This window comes from Myotis davidii, unplaced genomic scaffold, assembly GCF_000327345.1.
Source record: "Myotis davidii unplaced genomic scaffold, ASM32734v1 scaffold1149, whole genome shotgun sequence".
Classification (NCBI taxonomy): Eukaryota; Metazoa; Chordata; class Mammalia; order Chiroptera; family Vespertilionidae; genus Myotis; species Myotis davidii.
Window position 1 is genome coordinate 171,858 of NW_006300370.1, and position 17,150 is coordinate 189,007.

The 17,150-nt window shown below is 34.6% G+C and overlaps 1 protein-coding gene across 2 annotated transcripts in view; it reads left to right on the plus strand.

The window, feature by feature from the left end:
• Positions 1-17,150, plus strand: part of STRN (striatin) — an 84,270-nt gene that overhangs the window by 45,977 nt on the left and 21,143 nt on the right. For both annotated transcript variants that reach the window (XM_015572574.1, XM_015572573.1), the window contains exons 5-11: positions 667-834; positions 3,184-3,319; positions 6,278-6,413; positions 10,230-10,340; positions 12,367-12,453; positions 12,919-13,062; positions 15,111-15,247. In XM_015572574.1, coding sequence (XP_015428060.1) covers positions 667-834; positions 3,184-3,319; positions 6,278-6,413; positions 10,230-10,340; positions 12,367-12,453; positions 12,919-13,062; positions 15,111-15,247 — 919 coding nt within the window. The remainder of the gene's footprint in view (positions 1-666; positions 835-3,183; positions 3,320-6,277; positions 6,414-10,229; positions 10,341-12,366; positions 12,454-12,918; positions 13,063-15,110; positions 15,248-17,150) is intronic.

Consider the following 17,150-nt stretch of genomic DNA (forward strand, 5'->3'; position numbering starts at 1 on the left):
AAAGTAACAGTGAAAATGGCAGAAATGGGCTTTACACCCATTTAGGCTAATACAAAGCCTATTCTCTTTTATTCTGTGCTGCTGCCCCTCTTCCTGTGTACCCAGGCGTTACACATTCCACAATTGAATTGTGGTCTGCATTTTTCATTTTACAATTGTCCCAGGATAGAAGTGTTCCTTCTGTAGAAGTGACTCTTTGGATTATACTGTCTTATTGTATGTCATAGAGGAAATTATGTATGCCAGAAACATTCTCTTTAGATCTTAAACAGTGACACTTTACATCAGAAATGTAAAAAGACTACTGAGTATAACAACCACTATCATAAAATAGTAATTTATCTGAGAGTGAGATTGCTCCAACCCTGCCTAGAAGAAAGAATGTGCTATTAGGTATATTAAGAAACAGTTTCTTTTTATGATAAATATAATGAATGGTGTATTGTATAGTTCTTTGATTTTTCTCAGTGATGGTAGAGACTGGTACTGCAAGAGACAGCTCCATCTGCAGCTGGAAGATTATTTATTAGCAAGTCATACTAGCATGGTACTATTCTGTTAAACCCTATGCAGGCATTGAATTTAAAGAAATACTTTTATTTATGTATTAAGTTATAGAATGCTGATCCAGTATGGCTGAATTGTAAGGATCATCTTTATACACAGGTATCTACAGGAGGTGGGATACACAGATACTATTCTAGATGTGAAGTCTAAACGAGTGAGAGCTTTGTTGGGCTTTTCAAGTGATGTCACGGACAGAGAAGATGACAAAAATCAGGACTCACTTATAAATGGCACAGAAGGTGAAGTTAAAGATACAGCAATGATTGGGTAAGTATTTTGTCTGGAAAGTGTTCTAGCTATAACTTTAGTTTTTATTAAATATATTTGGTTTATGGGTGATATTTATGGTACTTGTACTTTTAGATACTGCTACAGAAATAATTATAATAAGGTTTAATAGGGGTTTAAAATTCATTTATTAGAAGATAACATGTAGTGATTAGAGTTTATGATATTTTAAGAATATTTTTTATTTAAGGTATTTGCTTGAAATTTATGGTTTTATGCAGATTTTTATATCCCTAAAGCTTAGTCACTTACTATTAGAACTTCATAAAAGATCTTATTTTGGAAATTCAGTTAAAATTTTTAAGAAGTAAACCTTATCTTAGCCACTTTTATTTAGTCAGGGGCACTGATGGCTTTTCCCTTAGATTGTCAAATGAAAAAATGATAACAGCCAACACAACAATAGCTATGCGGTGTGAATGAATAAAAATTATACCCTTTTTTTTGTCTGATTGGCAAAAATTTTTTGGTGTCACAGAATTTTAGTAGTTTATGTGTGCCATGACATGGGAAAGGTTGAAAATTGCTGTTCTAGTGAGAACATAGTTTCTGTTCTCTGGACCATAAACTAAAATTATGAGATTTAGGTAAAGGTTCAAAAATATGACTTTTGTAAACAGATGTCATTAGGGTCTTCTTAAATATATTCATTAATAATTAAAACTACATTAAATTGTTTTTATAAATGTGAGATGTAGATTGTTTCTCTATGTAGACATAGACAATGTAGGCATTCTTGCTTTTAGTTTTACCTAAGCAGCGGTTCTCAACCTGTGGCTCGCGACCCCTTTGGCGGTCGAACAACCCTTTCACAGGGGTCGCTTAAGACCATCCTGCATATCAGATATTTACATTACGATTCATAACAGTAGCAACATTACAGTTATGAAGTAGCAACGAAAATAATTTTATGGTTGGGTCACAACATGAGGAACTGTATTTAAAGGGCCAGAGGGTTGAGAACCACTGAAAAGGGTTAACAAGTCAGTATAAAGGCCTCAGAAAAGACCACTTTAGTTGTCTTGTGTTTTGGTCTGACCTATCTTTTGAAGCTGACAAGGATATTATTCTGAATATCTAATTATGTAGAGATGAAGAATAGGGTGGAAAAACCTCAAACGTAGCTTCCAGCAAATTTGAAATTTATTATTTGTCTTGAAAATTTCATCCATAGTGTGGCTATATTTTTTCATAGACATACCTTCGTTTCTAAAAGATTTTTTTCTTTTTTTTTATTGCTTAAGGTATTACAAAGGGTATTACATATGTGTCCATTTTTTCCCCCCGGCCCTAGACAGTCCCCTAGCCTCCCCTATCCCCCAGTGTCTTATGTCCATTGGTTATGCTTATATGCATGCATACAGGTCCTTTGGTTGATCTCTTACCCCCCTACCTCCTGCCCCCCAACCCTCCCCGGCCTTCCCGCTGCAGTTTGACAATCTGTTTGAGGCAGCTCTGCCTCTGTATCTATTATTGTTCAAAATGAACTAGAGAGAAATCATCCTTTCTGGTCATTAGGAAATTGTTTACTAGGGAAATAAATTAAAATCTTACATATTTGAAATCATTTCCAAAAGTTTAATGCTCACCAATAAGATGAAGTTTTGTAGAAATGTTGATTTGAATAATATATTGTATTTAGTAACGTGATGTGCACATTTGCTCTTTTTCAGCTCGTCAGCTGCTCAGAAATATAAGATAGCATCAGAGAAAAATGACATATTTTCTAGTTATGGAAACTTAAAAAAAATACTTTATTGATTTTTTTACAGAGATGAAGGGAGAGGAATAGAGTGCTAGAAACATCGACGAGAGAGAAATATCAATCAGCTGCCTCCTGCACACTCCCCACTGGGGATGTGCCCGCAACCAAGGCACACGCCCCTGACTGGAATCGAACCTGGGACCCCTGAGTCCGCAGGCTGATGCTCTATCCACCGAGCCAAACTGGCTAGGGCATATTATAGAAACTTATGTGTCACAGGAAGAGTAGCATAGAGGAAAAGAATAGAATAAAGTTGTGGTAGAGAGAAAAAATATTTTAAAGAAGAAATACATGAAAGTTAGCCTAGGATCAAAATACATCTGAATTAGGAGGGGTTCTTTACATTAGATTACCATTAATCTAAATAGATAGGGTTGCAAAGTACTTTAAAAAGTAATCACTTCCTATATTATACTTTCATGGATAAGAATCAATGTCATTCATAATGTTATTTGAGGAATTGTCGTTACAATATAAACAGAAGGTAGTGCATCATATTACAGATTAATTCTTATGTTGAGTTTAAAAAATTAACTGAGCAAAGTGTACATGTTTTAAACCAGGAAATCTGAGTTAACAGATTCTGCCTCTGTGCTGGATAATTTCAAATTCCCTGAAAGTGCAGCTGCAGATTTCAGTGATGAAGACGAAGATGATGACATTGATGGACGAGAGAAAAGCATCATTGATACTTCAACAGTGAGTTGGATAACTCAGATATAATTATTTTTAGGGACTCATATGCATACTGTAAAAATAATACATATCTTTCAACCTAAACCCGTAACTTTATTTTTTTCATAAATTTGAAGCAGTATAAAAGTTTTTAGTATTTATTGTACACTCAGGAGTATTTTTAGTATAGCAGCTTTCTGTTAAGGGCCTCATTTTTTGTTAATTCATTAAACATTTCAACATTTCTATAGAGCAGGTGAATATGGTAAACATTGTGTGTTATAACAATGCAGTGTTATTCGCTGCTATAAGACAATAGAATTGACAGACCCATTATGGTGCCTAATGGCGACTGGCATCAACTCTAATTGATAATTGATGCAGTTTTCTTCTTGTCCGGGTTGCTTTGGTAGACAAGTTCTACAGACTTTCAGAACTCTTCCATTAGGTTTCTTCAAGCTAGTTTAGGGTTTTTCTGTAGTTTTGCTTACATCTTTGTAAGTGTATTGACTTTCCCTTGGTAGTTTCTTACAATAAGAGGTGTGTCTAAATTGCTTTTTCTCACTTCTCTTCCCTTCTCTATTCTATCCCCTTCTATCCTCTCCTTTCCCCTCTTCTTTTTTCTTTTTCCTCTTCAACTCCTTTCTTTCTCTTCTTCCTTCTACCTCCTTTTCTTTCTCCTATTTTTAAAGTAAGAGATGAAAGCATGCTTTGCTTTGACTAGGAAAATATTCACATTTCCTCTTCCACTTTTATTTAAGAAGAGGGAGGAGGAATGTAAGGTAATAGAAAGCAGACTGAACCTGAAGTCAAAAGCCTTGGGGTTAAGTCCCAATTCTGTTACTAATTATTTGTGCTTATTAATCCTTCAGGCTAAACGTTTTAGTTTGTAAAATGAGGATTATAATACACACCCATCTCCCCAGAGGATTTTGTGAAGAATATGAGATACAATATGAAAATGATATATTTAACTATAAGTATTTTCTAAGTATGACTTCTTTGTTCTTTATGCCCTCTGCTTCCATCAGAGACTGTCAAATTATTATTTCCAGATTATTGTTTCTCTGGGCAGGAATGGGGTGGAACCTTAGATATAAGGAAGAAAAGTAATACATGCTTATTAAAATAAACTCCATCCATTCCCATTTACTAATCTACTCTCCATTGGTAACCACAGTTCACTTTTTTTCTATGTCTCACCATTAAAAATACAGGAGTTTTTGTTTATTTGTTTAAATGGGATACTTGACAGACAGTGGTTTTCATCTTGCCATTTATCTTCCTTCTTCGTTAGGTTATATAGAGGAGATGAGACCTAGAAACAGTTTTTCCCCCCCAAAGAGTTATTTTAGTGACTTAATACCATACTTAGTAATAACTAATGTTGAAAATACATTTAGACTCTGAATTTACGGTTCCAGATATTTTTATAGCATTTCTTGATTTTAGGGAAATATTCTAAATAGTCAAACCAATTATTCTAGCATCATTTAAGAATCCTTGATTTCTCCTATTCAGTTTTCCTATATACTAGGAAATGCAGAGTAGGTTTCATCCACTGTGCCAGCTTTCTTCTATTGATAGTAGCTTCCTGGAGTGTGCATTGAGAAGGATTCCTGAGGCTCTGAGTGCTGTGATTGACAAGTGGTATCAGTCATGAGCATGAGAGCAGGGCCATCCAAGTCAGGTAATCGTTATCCCTTAGGGTCTACTTCTAGGTATTTAGTCTGACCCATTGATCTGTATGTTGAACCATTATATGTTTAAACTACTCAAAATAGTCCAGTGATGAAGTTGATCAGATCACGCTATTTCTGTTTTACATGAAGTGAAGAAGCTGAGGTCTGAAGAAGTGGAGATACTGAGTCCATTTTTTCAAAAGAAGCTGCAAATCAGTTGTCCTAATTTGTTTGGGCTTCTGGTTGTGGAGGTGACCAAAAAGGAGATAATTCATAAAAAGTATTGGCATATAGATCTCAAAAATCATCTTTGGTTCAGCTGGTATGGCTCAGTGGTTGAGCGTGGACCTCCGAACCAGGAAGTCATGGTTTGATTTTCAGTCAGGGCACAGCCCAAGTTTATCCCCAGTAGGGGGCATGCAGGAGGCAGCTGATCAACGATTCTCATCATTGATATTTCTGTCTCCCTCTCCTTTTCTTTCTGAAACCAATAAAAATGTGTTGTTTTAAAAAATCATCTCTGCGTACATTAAGGCTAAGTTTTAATCTTCCAACTGGATTTGTGGTTCCAGAGATTCCTAAATATATAAAAATGAGATATTACAGCCCTTACTAGATTTGCTATTAAATCTAAGTCAAGTCTCACTCTGAAACATCCATATTTTAGGAAAAACTTGAATATTATAGAGAGTTATTGGAGAAAATTGATGCAAGGCTGGGACAGTAGAAATAATAATGGGAATTCCTTTCCTATTCCTCCCGCTACCCCCCCCCCCCACCCACAAACAGAATAGTTTCTAAGTCTAAGGAATTCATTACTGAGTTTGTAGTTTCTGTGATTGTAAATTTTATAAGGGAATGATATATTACAGTTAAAATTGATCATGGTTATATTCGGAAAGCTCTTGCAATGTTTCATGAAGTGTTTCTTTCTTTGGACAAACTGTATCCAAGAAATACAAGATTTGGTTGTGTTTCTTATAATAGAGGACATATTTTTATCTATCTAATTTAAATAGGTGTCTTATATTCCAGTGTTTTCAATATATGACTCCATTAGTTTATTTACAGTAAGAAATCATTGAACAAAATTTAAATTACTACTTTAAAATGTATAATATTAAAATCTATACACTTTTTAAAGAGACATCTGTTTTCAACTGTTGAATAGGTATTACAAAAATACACTTTCTGAAGGAAACAATTAATTGGGTTTTGTCACTCAATGGTAAAGGGGTACCTTCTCCTTTATTTAAATTACTTCCATAATACATTTTAATTTGGCATGTTTTCTCAATAGATTGTTAGGAAAAAAGCATTGCCTCAGAGCAGTGACGATCGAGATACAGAAGAAGCTCTAAAGGAGTTTGACTTCTTGGTTACATCAGAGGAAGGCGACAGTGAATCTAGAAGTGCAGGTGACGGAACAGACTGGGGTAAGGAAGGGTACTGGATCCAACCAGAGACATTATGTAAAGAAAAGAAACAAATATTTTTTTCAGGAGGGAAACATCTTAAAGAACACTTTAAATCTCTTATAAGTTGAAATGTTGATGCAATGAACTTTTTATTACCATCACCTTTTGTCTAGGGTGTGTGTGTGTGTGTGTGTGTGTGTGTGTGTGTGTGTTTAAAGAAGATTGTATACGTAATTATTTCATTTTAAAAAATGAATACAGTATGAAAATAATTTGAATTCACATACAGAATGTTTTCTATTTTCTGCCTAGATAGTAAAACTTGCAAATCTAGATTTTGTGGAAATTGAATATGACAATGTATTAGAGCAGCAATGTGCTGCAAGAATTTTTAAAACATACAATACCTGACTGTTTAGTCAGGGGCACTGATCTCTTTTCTCTTAGATTGTCAAATAAAAGAAAAAATGATATCAGCCAACACAGCAAAAGCTGTCAGTGTGAACGAATCAAAATTATACCTATTTTTTTTTTGTCAGATGGGCAAAAAATACCATATCTATTTTGGTGTGCTGCAGTATATTAGTAATTAGTTTGTGTATGTCATGAGATGAAAAAGGTTGAAAATTGCTGTTTTAGAGGATTTAGAGAGCTCATCTCTGGCATCTTCTGTACAAAAAGAAATAAAGTTTAAAAATTGTATTTATCATTCCAGTCAGGTTTTGTCAGTTTGCACAAGGCATCAGATTTTGTGTGTGAATTCTTCTAAGCGTGTTTACTATTTTAAATGTCTAACAGGAGTTAAAACAAGTGTTTTGGAATGAGAGAAAATTTTCTTGAGGTTAAAGAATTTTAGAACAACCTTAGTTTACAGTCTATGCACTTTAAAGACTGATAAGGTTAGAGAATGAATAACTATCCTAATACTTTCTTGTCCCTTTTCCTTCAGGGATCTGATAATGTTAATACCGCTTCTTTTTCATGGCAAATATTTGAAGAATTATTTGGGATAATCGCTTAAAATCATAATATGGCGAATATAATGGCTATTTCAGTGACTGACCTTTTCCCCCTCCCCAGAACAAAGTTTGGAAATCAGAGGAAGTTAAAGTGAAATGAGTCTCTCTTCTGTCTTATTCCCTAATGTGCTTATATATCAAGTTATTCAGATATTTCAGGCAACAACTCTACCAATATAGCTAGATCACTGTGCAACACAAAGGTCTTTTCTTTAAGGAGTCATACATCTGAATAATAATAGTTGGCCCTTTTCATTGCCATTCTTATTGCAGTGGTGATTGGGATTCATTTTCCTTCAAAGACAGCTGTACTGTCCCATATGTAATTTCCTTACCTTTAAGGCATGAGTTATGGTCCCACATCCTATCTAATAATAGACAAACATGGTAATTGACTGTACCCTTGCTACGCCTCCCATGGGCTAATCAGCATGATATGCAAATTAACTGCCAACAAAGATGGCGGCTAATTTGCATACTGCAGGCAGGGCGAGACAGCGCCATCCTGCCTGCCCCACCGCCATCTGGGCCTGCTATCTGCGACCCGGGACGGCAGGCGTCTGTATGCGAACCGACCCAGGGTGGTGCCCCAACCCCCGGATCAGCCCTGCCGTGTGCACGACCCGGGTCGGTGCCCCAACCCCCGGATTGGCCCTGCCGTGTGCGTGACCCGGGTAGGCAGGGCAGGCACCGAGGGATCGGGCCTGCCATCTGCCATCCGGGGAGCAGGCCTAAGCCAGCAGGTGGTTATCTCCCGACGGGTCCCGGACTGTGAGAGGGCACAAGTGGGGCTGAAGGACACCCCCCCCTCCCCAGCCAGTGCACAAATTTTTGTGCACTGGGCCTCTAGTATTATATGATACCCGTGTGTACATTTTAACCTAGCCTGCTACGAAGTTACTGGTGAAAATCTGAGGCACTGTTCCCACATCTGAGCTGTTGCACTCTTTAGTAGTGCACTGGGTATTTTTGTTTATGAATATGAGTGAATGGAATCTTTCAGTCAACTGGAGGTTTCTTTACCAGGACGTTGATCTTATGTGTTTTATACTTCTAAATCAAAGCATTCCACTTTTAAGCAATTAACAAAACTAAATGGCAAATCCTGTGTAGTTGAATGGACATTTAAACCATTTTAAGTGCTTCCTTTATCCCTCCTCACACCCCTAAAAAGGTGAATATGCTTAGGTTAAGAATCTTGTTAGTTTCTGCCAAGTAAATAGATTGTACCACACAATTTCTATGACCTTTCATTGCTATTGTTATTATAAGTCTAGTTAAGATTATGATAAGGATAATGTTTTTATTTTAAAAAAATTAAGACTAATTTAAAATCACACAACTGAAGGCAATTGAGGATCCAGAAGCCACCCAACAGATTACTGTTTATTCTGGCATATTTTGGTTTAGTCCAATCATTCAACAAATCTTGATCAAATGCCTTCTGTGTGGCAAGTGTTCTAGGTGAGGATCTCTATCCCTGTTGTCCCTGCAGTCTAGTATGAGGATATAGGCACTAAGCACAGTACATGAATAGTATGTCAGAAGATGATAAATGCAATGGAAAATAGAAAATGTAGAACAGAATAAGGCGGATAGAGAGTGGTGGGTGTGGGGTGATTACAATTTAAAATAAATACTGGTAAGTGCCATGAGAGGATAACATTTGAGCAAAAGCCTTGATGAGGGAAGTTAGGGATATGGTATCTGGAGAAAGTGTTTGGGAAAAAGAAAGCCAGAGCAAACGCCCTAAGATAGCAGCAGCCGTAATATGCTTGAGGAATTCAAGGAAGCTAGAGTGGCTGGAGCAGAGTTTTTCTAAGGGGAATATAGTAAGAAGTGACCAAATCATGTAGGGTTTTGAACACAAGGATGACAGGATCTGACTTTTATGTTAAAGCATTACTCTGGATGCTATATAAAGAACCCAGGGCAACCAGTCTTGATAATAGACTTGGTGGGGCGAGAGGACAACTATTGCAGCAAGTTAAATGGGGAATCCTGTGGATAGAACAGATTGGATGGGGAAGATTGGGAATTTGATTTTGTTTGTTTAGTTTGAGATACTATTTAGGCTTCCAAATGGAAATGTAGAATGAGCAGTTGGATATATGAGTCTTGAGTTCAAGCGAGAGTTCTGAGCTAACACATGACATTATATAGTATATAAATTATTTTATAGTAAGTGTAATATATATATAACGTTTATTCTTTAAATTTTCTTCTCCCAAAATAGTGAAAATTAGTGATTGTAATTTTTTTCTTACTAGAAGCTTTGTTTCCATTTAAGGAATTGATTAAATTGTATAAATTTTGGATGTAGGTTAAGTTTTCAAGTATTCCTTATAAGTCCTATAAAATAAAAATGGTCATTTGTTGATGAACACATGCCAAAAACATAAAATTTTCCAAATGAAAAGATCATTGAAGTCTATTTGTATAATCTCTTAATAATAATCTCTCATTATGTAAATAAATAAAAATTTGTGATTCAGTCCTAATTTAATTCAGAAAATGGGATGAAAATGAGGGGTTCCTGATTATAGCATTTTGGGGCCTAATTTAATAAAAGTCACATCTTCCAGGTGTGTGTGCTTTTTTTCTATGTCTCTTTCAAGAGAAATTTAGTATTATTACCTAGGAAATTGAATTGGTCACCATTTCTTAGATACTGTGTTTTGTGTGACATATAGCTAATGTCTTTTTTTAAGTTAATGATACAAAGAAGAAAATAGTTATGTCATTCATAACTATTGACTTACAGTGTTTAATATTTCATTGAAAAAGGCTGTTTCATTTGTTTTACTTTGTTTAGAAAAGGAAGACCAGTGTCTCATGCCTGAAGCTTGGAATGTGGACCAGGGAGTAATTACCAAACTCAAGGAACAATACAAAAAGGAGAGAAAGGGGAAAAAGGGGGTGAAGAGTAAGTGGAAAACATTGTATCTGTAAATCATAAATCTTGCCTCTTTCATATCCCCCAATTTTTTTTCAATGTTTTCCTAAAACTACTTACTCTTTTTCTTTTCTACTCCTGACCTCTTTCCTTTTCACTTGCTCTCAGGGGTTGAAATTAAATGGTTAGCTATTCAATTATGAACTTTAAAAAAAAAGAAAAACTATGCATATTATTGTGGAATCATAACATATTTCAGTAATAAATCCAGAGCCTCATGAGAGTGTGGGACTATGTATTCAAACATAGTGATAATTTGATTTTTAAAAATATTTGTACTTAAATTACAATAATGATTTTTCACTGTTGACAGTTTTAGACAATTTAAATCTCATCTAGTTTGACCCTGTGGCAATCCACCAAAATTATTGCTTATAATTTTAGAATTAAGAGACAGAGAGAAAGTTAATTTCTACCCCTGAATATTCTATGTGTTCATAACACACAGTTCATTTGCTTTCACCATTATATGCTATACAGGGCACAAGTATACAATTTCTAAAAGTATTTATTAATTTAAAACTTTTGGCCAATTCCATTTATAACATTACCAATTAGCTTTTTTTGTTTTCAATAAAATGTGTGCCACATGAAAAATAGAAGCTAAAATTAAATTTCTAGCCCTGTGAATCATATATATAATTCACTATGCAAACTATTAATAAAGTTTAGCAATAGCTCTAGTTAAGCCTGTAAAGTGGAAATACAAAAGCTTTCAAACATCCCTGAAAACATTAAACACCTTTTTAGGAGAACAAGGTGAAACTACCTCCTTGTGCTTCCTCTTATTGACAGTATGAATGTGGGTCTTCCTTTTTTGGCAATAGGAATTTCATCCTTTGGGATATTAAAGTAGTGTAAAGTGAGATTAAAATCCAGTTTAGTAAAACATGTATTTAAAAGTTGTAGAAGACTGGAAGGATATATTTTTTCTTTTTGTAATGATGCTAAAGCTTATCAAAAACCAGTCACTTCTGTTAGGACATTCTTTTATAACCTGGTAGTTATTGGAAAACATTTAAGTGTTTATTTAAAATATTTTAGAATTTACAAGTAAGTTTGAATGGATAAAAGTCAGTGACCGTTTTTGATGTTATCATTGTGCCAACCATTACATAACTGAGAGATGATGTCATTTGATGTCTTCTCAATATAAATTAAATCAATATAAATATTAAAATAATATTTTGTACATTTTATCCAAATAAATTGCTGACCAACCCCTTTAAACTGAAATTTTGAGGAAAATTTGTATATCATATATGAGAAAAAGAATATTTTAATTTTTAGATTGAGTTAAAGATGATATATCTCTTTAAGTCATTATGCTGAAATAATGTCTTGAAATGTAAAAGATCTTTAAATTGGAATGGTATCAGGACTTACATAGAACCCACATACTATTATATTGATTGTTCAGTTCTTGTCAAATATCAAGGCATTGCTGTAGTTGAAATTTAGCACTTTAAGATCTAAAACTGCACCATTTGACTGGAACAGTATTCCTATTAATAGAAGTTATTTCCTGAATGTAGGGATTATGATCAGTATTTAGGCATAAAGCATAAAGTTTTTTAGTATGATGAGGAAAAATGACTCTCTGGGGAAAAATTTTAATGTCTTTTCTTGAAGCTGGAGAGGCTATAGACAGGTTCAGCACATTTTGTTTTCATTGTCAGTTCATATTATCTGGATAAATGGTAGTCTGGGAACAAGTCAAGACGATAAAAAGAACTGAAACAAAACTTTGAATCGATAAATGAAGCATTAATTTATAATCTATACATATTTTATTAATTGAACTATTTACTCATTGGGAAAGATTGAATTCTTTTAATATGGTCTAGTAGATATATTTCCAGTCAAATTGTGTACTCCAGTCATGCTGTCTTGAAATATATTTCTAGGTATTAGTTAAAATTGCTTATGCTGGTATAGGAAAAAAACATAACGGACTATGGGTAAGATTTCCCATTCTTAATTAAACTTATAACAGGAAAAACTACCGAAGATCTGTTTCAGCCTCTATCCTATATAAAACAGTCAAAACAGGGATGTGGGAGAATGAAGAATCAAGTTTCAGGTAAGTAATCAGCAGGGCATGAGACTTCACTTCGGGTACCGTAGCTTCAGGATGTCAGGCAATGAATGCAACTTAATTTAAGCAAACAAACAAAAAGTGATGTTATTGTTTAATTTGGTATACAGCAATAGCTTCACAGTCTGTGGTGTCTGTCTGAATTTAGACCAATATGCGATAATGATAGAATATTGTTTTTAATGGTTGAAATTGCACATGAACATTTTTTTCATACAAATAGTGATGATATTTCATTAACTTAATTTTAAAAATAAATGTAAAATGCCTTTTCAAGAAATAAACTTTTAAAATAATTTGAAAGTTTGGAAAATAATTACTTTTTAATATAGTAGGGTAGCTTTAAAAGTGGATGTTGGCAGTTGTGAATAAAGTTTATAGCACCATTTCAATGCAGTTGAATAATTCTATATCCTCTCTTTTGTTCTCTCCCTCCCTTTTTTGGGCTAGGGCCCAATAGGTCAAAACTACAAGATATGCTTGCTAATTTGAGAGATGTTGATGAACTTCCTTCATTGCAGCCATCTGTGGGTTCACCTTCCAGACCCAGCAGCTCCAGGCTTCCTGAACATGAAATAAATAGAGCAGATGAAGGCGAGTATTTATGATACTCTGGAGCACAAAAAGCACTTGGATATACATATCTAAATTCCTATTAGAAAATATTCTCTATAAGAAGAATTGTATTCTACCAATACTTTCGTTCCCCAAATCTAGATTATCTTATATTCACTGGGGTTTGATTCCAACTTCAATCTTTAAGACCTACAAATGGGTACACAAACTTAAAAACCAACTCTAAATTCTAGCTTAGAACATCTTTGCCATTTCAGATAAAAGCTTCCATGGCCTTTGTGTGCTATATACATTTCTTTATTTTTATTTTATTAATTGAGGAGGCAGTGCCATACTTAAGATGCATTATAGTCTTAAGTTCTAAGAAATCGTAGCAATCAAATAAGGTTATACCTATTGTTGCTTTCTCTCTTCAACCCTCAAGGCTGCTAGTTTAGCCACTGGTATGTGTTTTCAGGCTTTTCTTGGCCATTTCTCGAGCACTAGCTAAATTACCCAAACAATACGTATGGTCAGATCCCACAAATCTGTCTTTTTTTGTAGGAGTAATTTTTGTTTAACATCTGAATAAAGTTATATGAAAATGGTAGAAAACAAAACACCTGGCTGGAGACCTAGTCTCAGTCTTGCATGAATCTTGTGGTTGAAATTTTGGCATGAAAATTGCTTTTCTAATTTAAATAATCCCCTTATCATTAGTAAATGTTCAGGGTTCTTTGAATTTCCTCAGAGGACATATGGTATGTTTTGGTAAAACCCATTTGTATTATTGCTGCTTTAATAATAACTAAAGCATGGTGGTTTGAAAATAACTTAGTTTGTACTCCACTTTGTTCTTACAAGTTTCTTCAGTAGAGTTTCTGCCACTACTATTTTTAAAAGCACAAAGCTATTCTTTCATTTCTTTGACAAATATTTATGACTGAAAAAAAATTATAGAAATGAGTCTATTGCTGAAAAACACCTTGTAAACTCAGTTTTCTACATATACTAATTAATAAATCTATTTGTTACTTTTAAGAAAAAATTTATTTCTTTAACAGCCAAAGTTTAAACTACTAAATTCATCTAATGAGCTCATAAATGCTTGTTATCAGTGAAGTAACCACCCACCTATAGAAAACTACAGAGTGACCACCTCTGACAGTTTGCATTTATAAAAAGTGACATTTTATTATTGGTCAAATTAAATAAAATCTTTGTTTTATATAATAAATTTAGCATTTTACTTTTAACTGGTTCTTCTGTGATGGTGACTAAAGGGATTGGATTGGTATATGTACAGTGTTATAAAGTAAGGGTATTTATATTTATCACAAAATAAATATGACATCTTGAAGCACAGTTGGAAACTAAAGAAAAGTGTTCAAATGGACACTTTAAGAATTTTTGTTTAAAATAAGCATTCTTAAATGAAATATAACATACCTACAGAAAACTGCTGAAGTCACCAAAGTGTAGCTCAGTGAACTATTACAAAGGGAACTCAACCATGTCACCACTGCCTCTAGGCCAAGGAGTAGGACATGACCAGGACCCTAGAAGTCCTTCTAATCACTATCCCTTCTCTCCTCTTTAGAGGGTATCCTGATTTCTGTTGCTGCGTAATAGTTTTGCCTCCTATCAGCACGTTTCATTCGTACCATTTTTATTTGAAATTTTCTGCATTCCTCTAAGTTATAGAATTAACAATTTTATTTGAATGAGACCAACAGTGTTCAGAATTACTTGCTATATATGTTTAATAATTGATAGAAATAATTTTGGTAATTAGCAAGAACTATCATGTGAGGAAAACTGACTCTCCTTTATACACATTATTTTTTTGTGTAGTGTAAAAGAAAGGACAATAACGATTGGGTTTGTTTCATGTTTTATTTTTCTAATTACATGACACCTTTAGCTATGATTATGATATGAAAAAAAGCAAGTAATTCTTCGGGATTTTCTGCTCACTGAATTTTATGTTTAAAAGCATTTTAAAATAATCAAATGTAGACATGCCCTTATGAGATTAATTATTGACTCTATAGAGGTGTTTTTTTGTTTCTTTTGTCTTCTTTCAGTGGAAGCACTGACATTTCCTCCTTCCTCTGGGAAGTCATTCATCATGGGAGCAGATGAAGCCCTTGAAAATGAACTGGGACTTGGAGAATTGGCAGGCCTCACTGTGGCTAATGAAGCAGATTCACTAACATATGACGTGAGTGGTCATTTTATTTTTGTTGCTTTTACTCATTTTTGAAAGTAAAAAGTTAATGTTATAGAAAAAGATGGTAATAAAGGAGCAAAACTTCACAAGTATAGAATTTTATTCATGATATATTATAAAGATAAAAATATTTTCCACATCATATAGGGATTAAAATTACGTGCTTTACCTAAATCTGTACGTTAGTATAGCTTGTTTATTGGTTTTAGATAAAGGAAGGATTTCCCTTTTTCATTACTACGTTTGAGTTTTGTTTTATGTTTTAGTAATTAATTGAAATTCATGCCTGCCTAAGATATCATTTGTCTTGCTTCTTTAGTACATCAGTATTCTGCTGAGAAGTGATTTTAGCTGTTATTAGGTAGGGATGTGTACAGAGTGCTCTGAAGGTTTTAAGGCTGACTCATAGTGATTTGGACCAAAATTGAAATTATCATACCTTGCTGCAATCAAAACACAGTTGTTTTATAAATGCATTTGTAATTGTTCATCATAATAAATTGTCAGAAAAACAGTTGTTTATTCCATAAACTACTTACAACCTATCTTTACCTCTTCATTAAAATCCTTTGACTACTACTTCATCGTCTTTGTTGGAGAATACAGTGTAGCTCCTGATGCGTGGAAGATGTAGGCCAGATGCTTAAGCAAACCATGACGATGATAAGAAAGTACTCCAAGGAGGAACCCTCACCACTCACTCCTCTTCCTGTAAATCCAAAACTCACAATCTCTGTGCTAATTCCATTAGTAGTTGTTTTGGTTTCTTCCTCCAAAAACAGCTAAAATCCATATTTCTTTATACCTCCCATCCTAGTCCATTTTTCTTCACCTGGAAAAAATATCCTCAGGTGATGATTAACAAAAATAACAACAAAACTCACACCCTATGTCTATGTCATTCTTGTTATACATTATAATAACTTAATATAAACGGACTCCTTGCATTCCATTTTTCCCATATGTGATACAGATTGTTATTCAATGTTTTTGTATCCTTGTGTTCTGTATCTGTCTTTTAAAAACACCATTTAGTTGACTTCTTTTTTTTTCATCTAACCTTTGTCAAACTTTTAAATTGGAGCTTTTAGTCCATTTCTTTTTAAAGTAGTGACTGATACCTTTGGATTTAAGCATGTCATCTCCTTGTGCCACTGTTCTGTGTTTGTTTTTTCTCTTATTTTTGCCTATATTGGGATTGATTATTTTTTATTATTCTCCTTTTCCCCCATTCCTTGGAGTTTATACACTCACTAGAGGCCCAGTGCATGAAATTCGTGCACAGGTAGGGTCCTAGGCCTGGTTGGTGATCAGGACCAATCAGGGCTTTCTGTCTATCGGCCGGGGCCTCCCTTCCCTGGCTGCCAGCTGCTGGCTGGGGCCTTCCTTTGTTCCATGCTGCCCCATGGGGGTCAGCGTACATCATAGCAAGGGACCAATCTCCTGGTTGAACTCCCACAGGGACAGTTTGCATATTAGGATCTTATATATATAGATTACTCCTTTAATTATTACCCTAGAGGTTACAATTAAAATATTACACCCCAGGCTGGTTTGGCTCAGTGGATAGAACATCGGCCTGCGGACGGAAGGCTCCCTGGATCGATTCCAGTCAAGGGCACATGCCCAGGTTGTGAGCTTGATCCCCAGTGGGGGGCGTGCAAGAGGCAGCCAATCAATGATTCTCTCTCATCAATGATGCTTCTCTCTCTCCCTCTCCCTTCCTCTCTGAAATCAATAAAAATATTTTAAAAAATATTATATGCACATACCTTTTGAACATTTTTTTAATATATTTTTTATTGATTAAGATATTACATATGTGTCCTTATATCCACGATACCCTCAACCCCCCCCACTCTTGCCCTGCCCCCCCCTGTTGTCCGTGCCCATT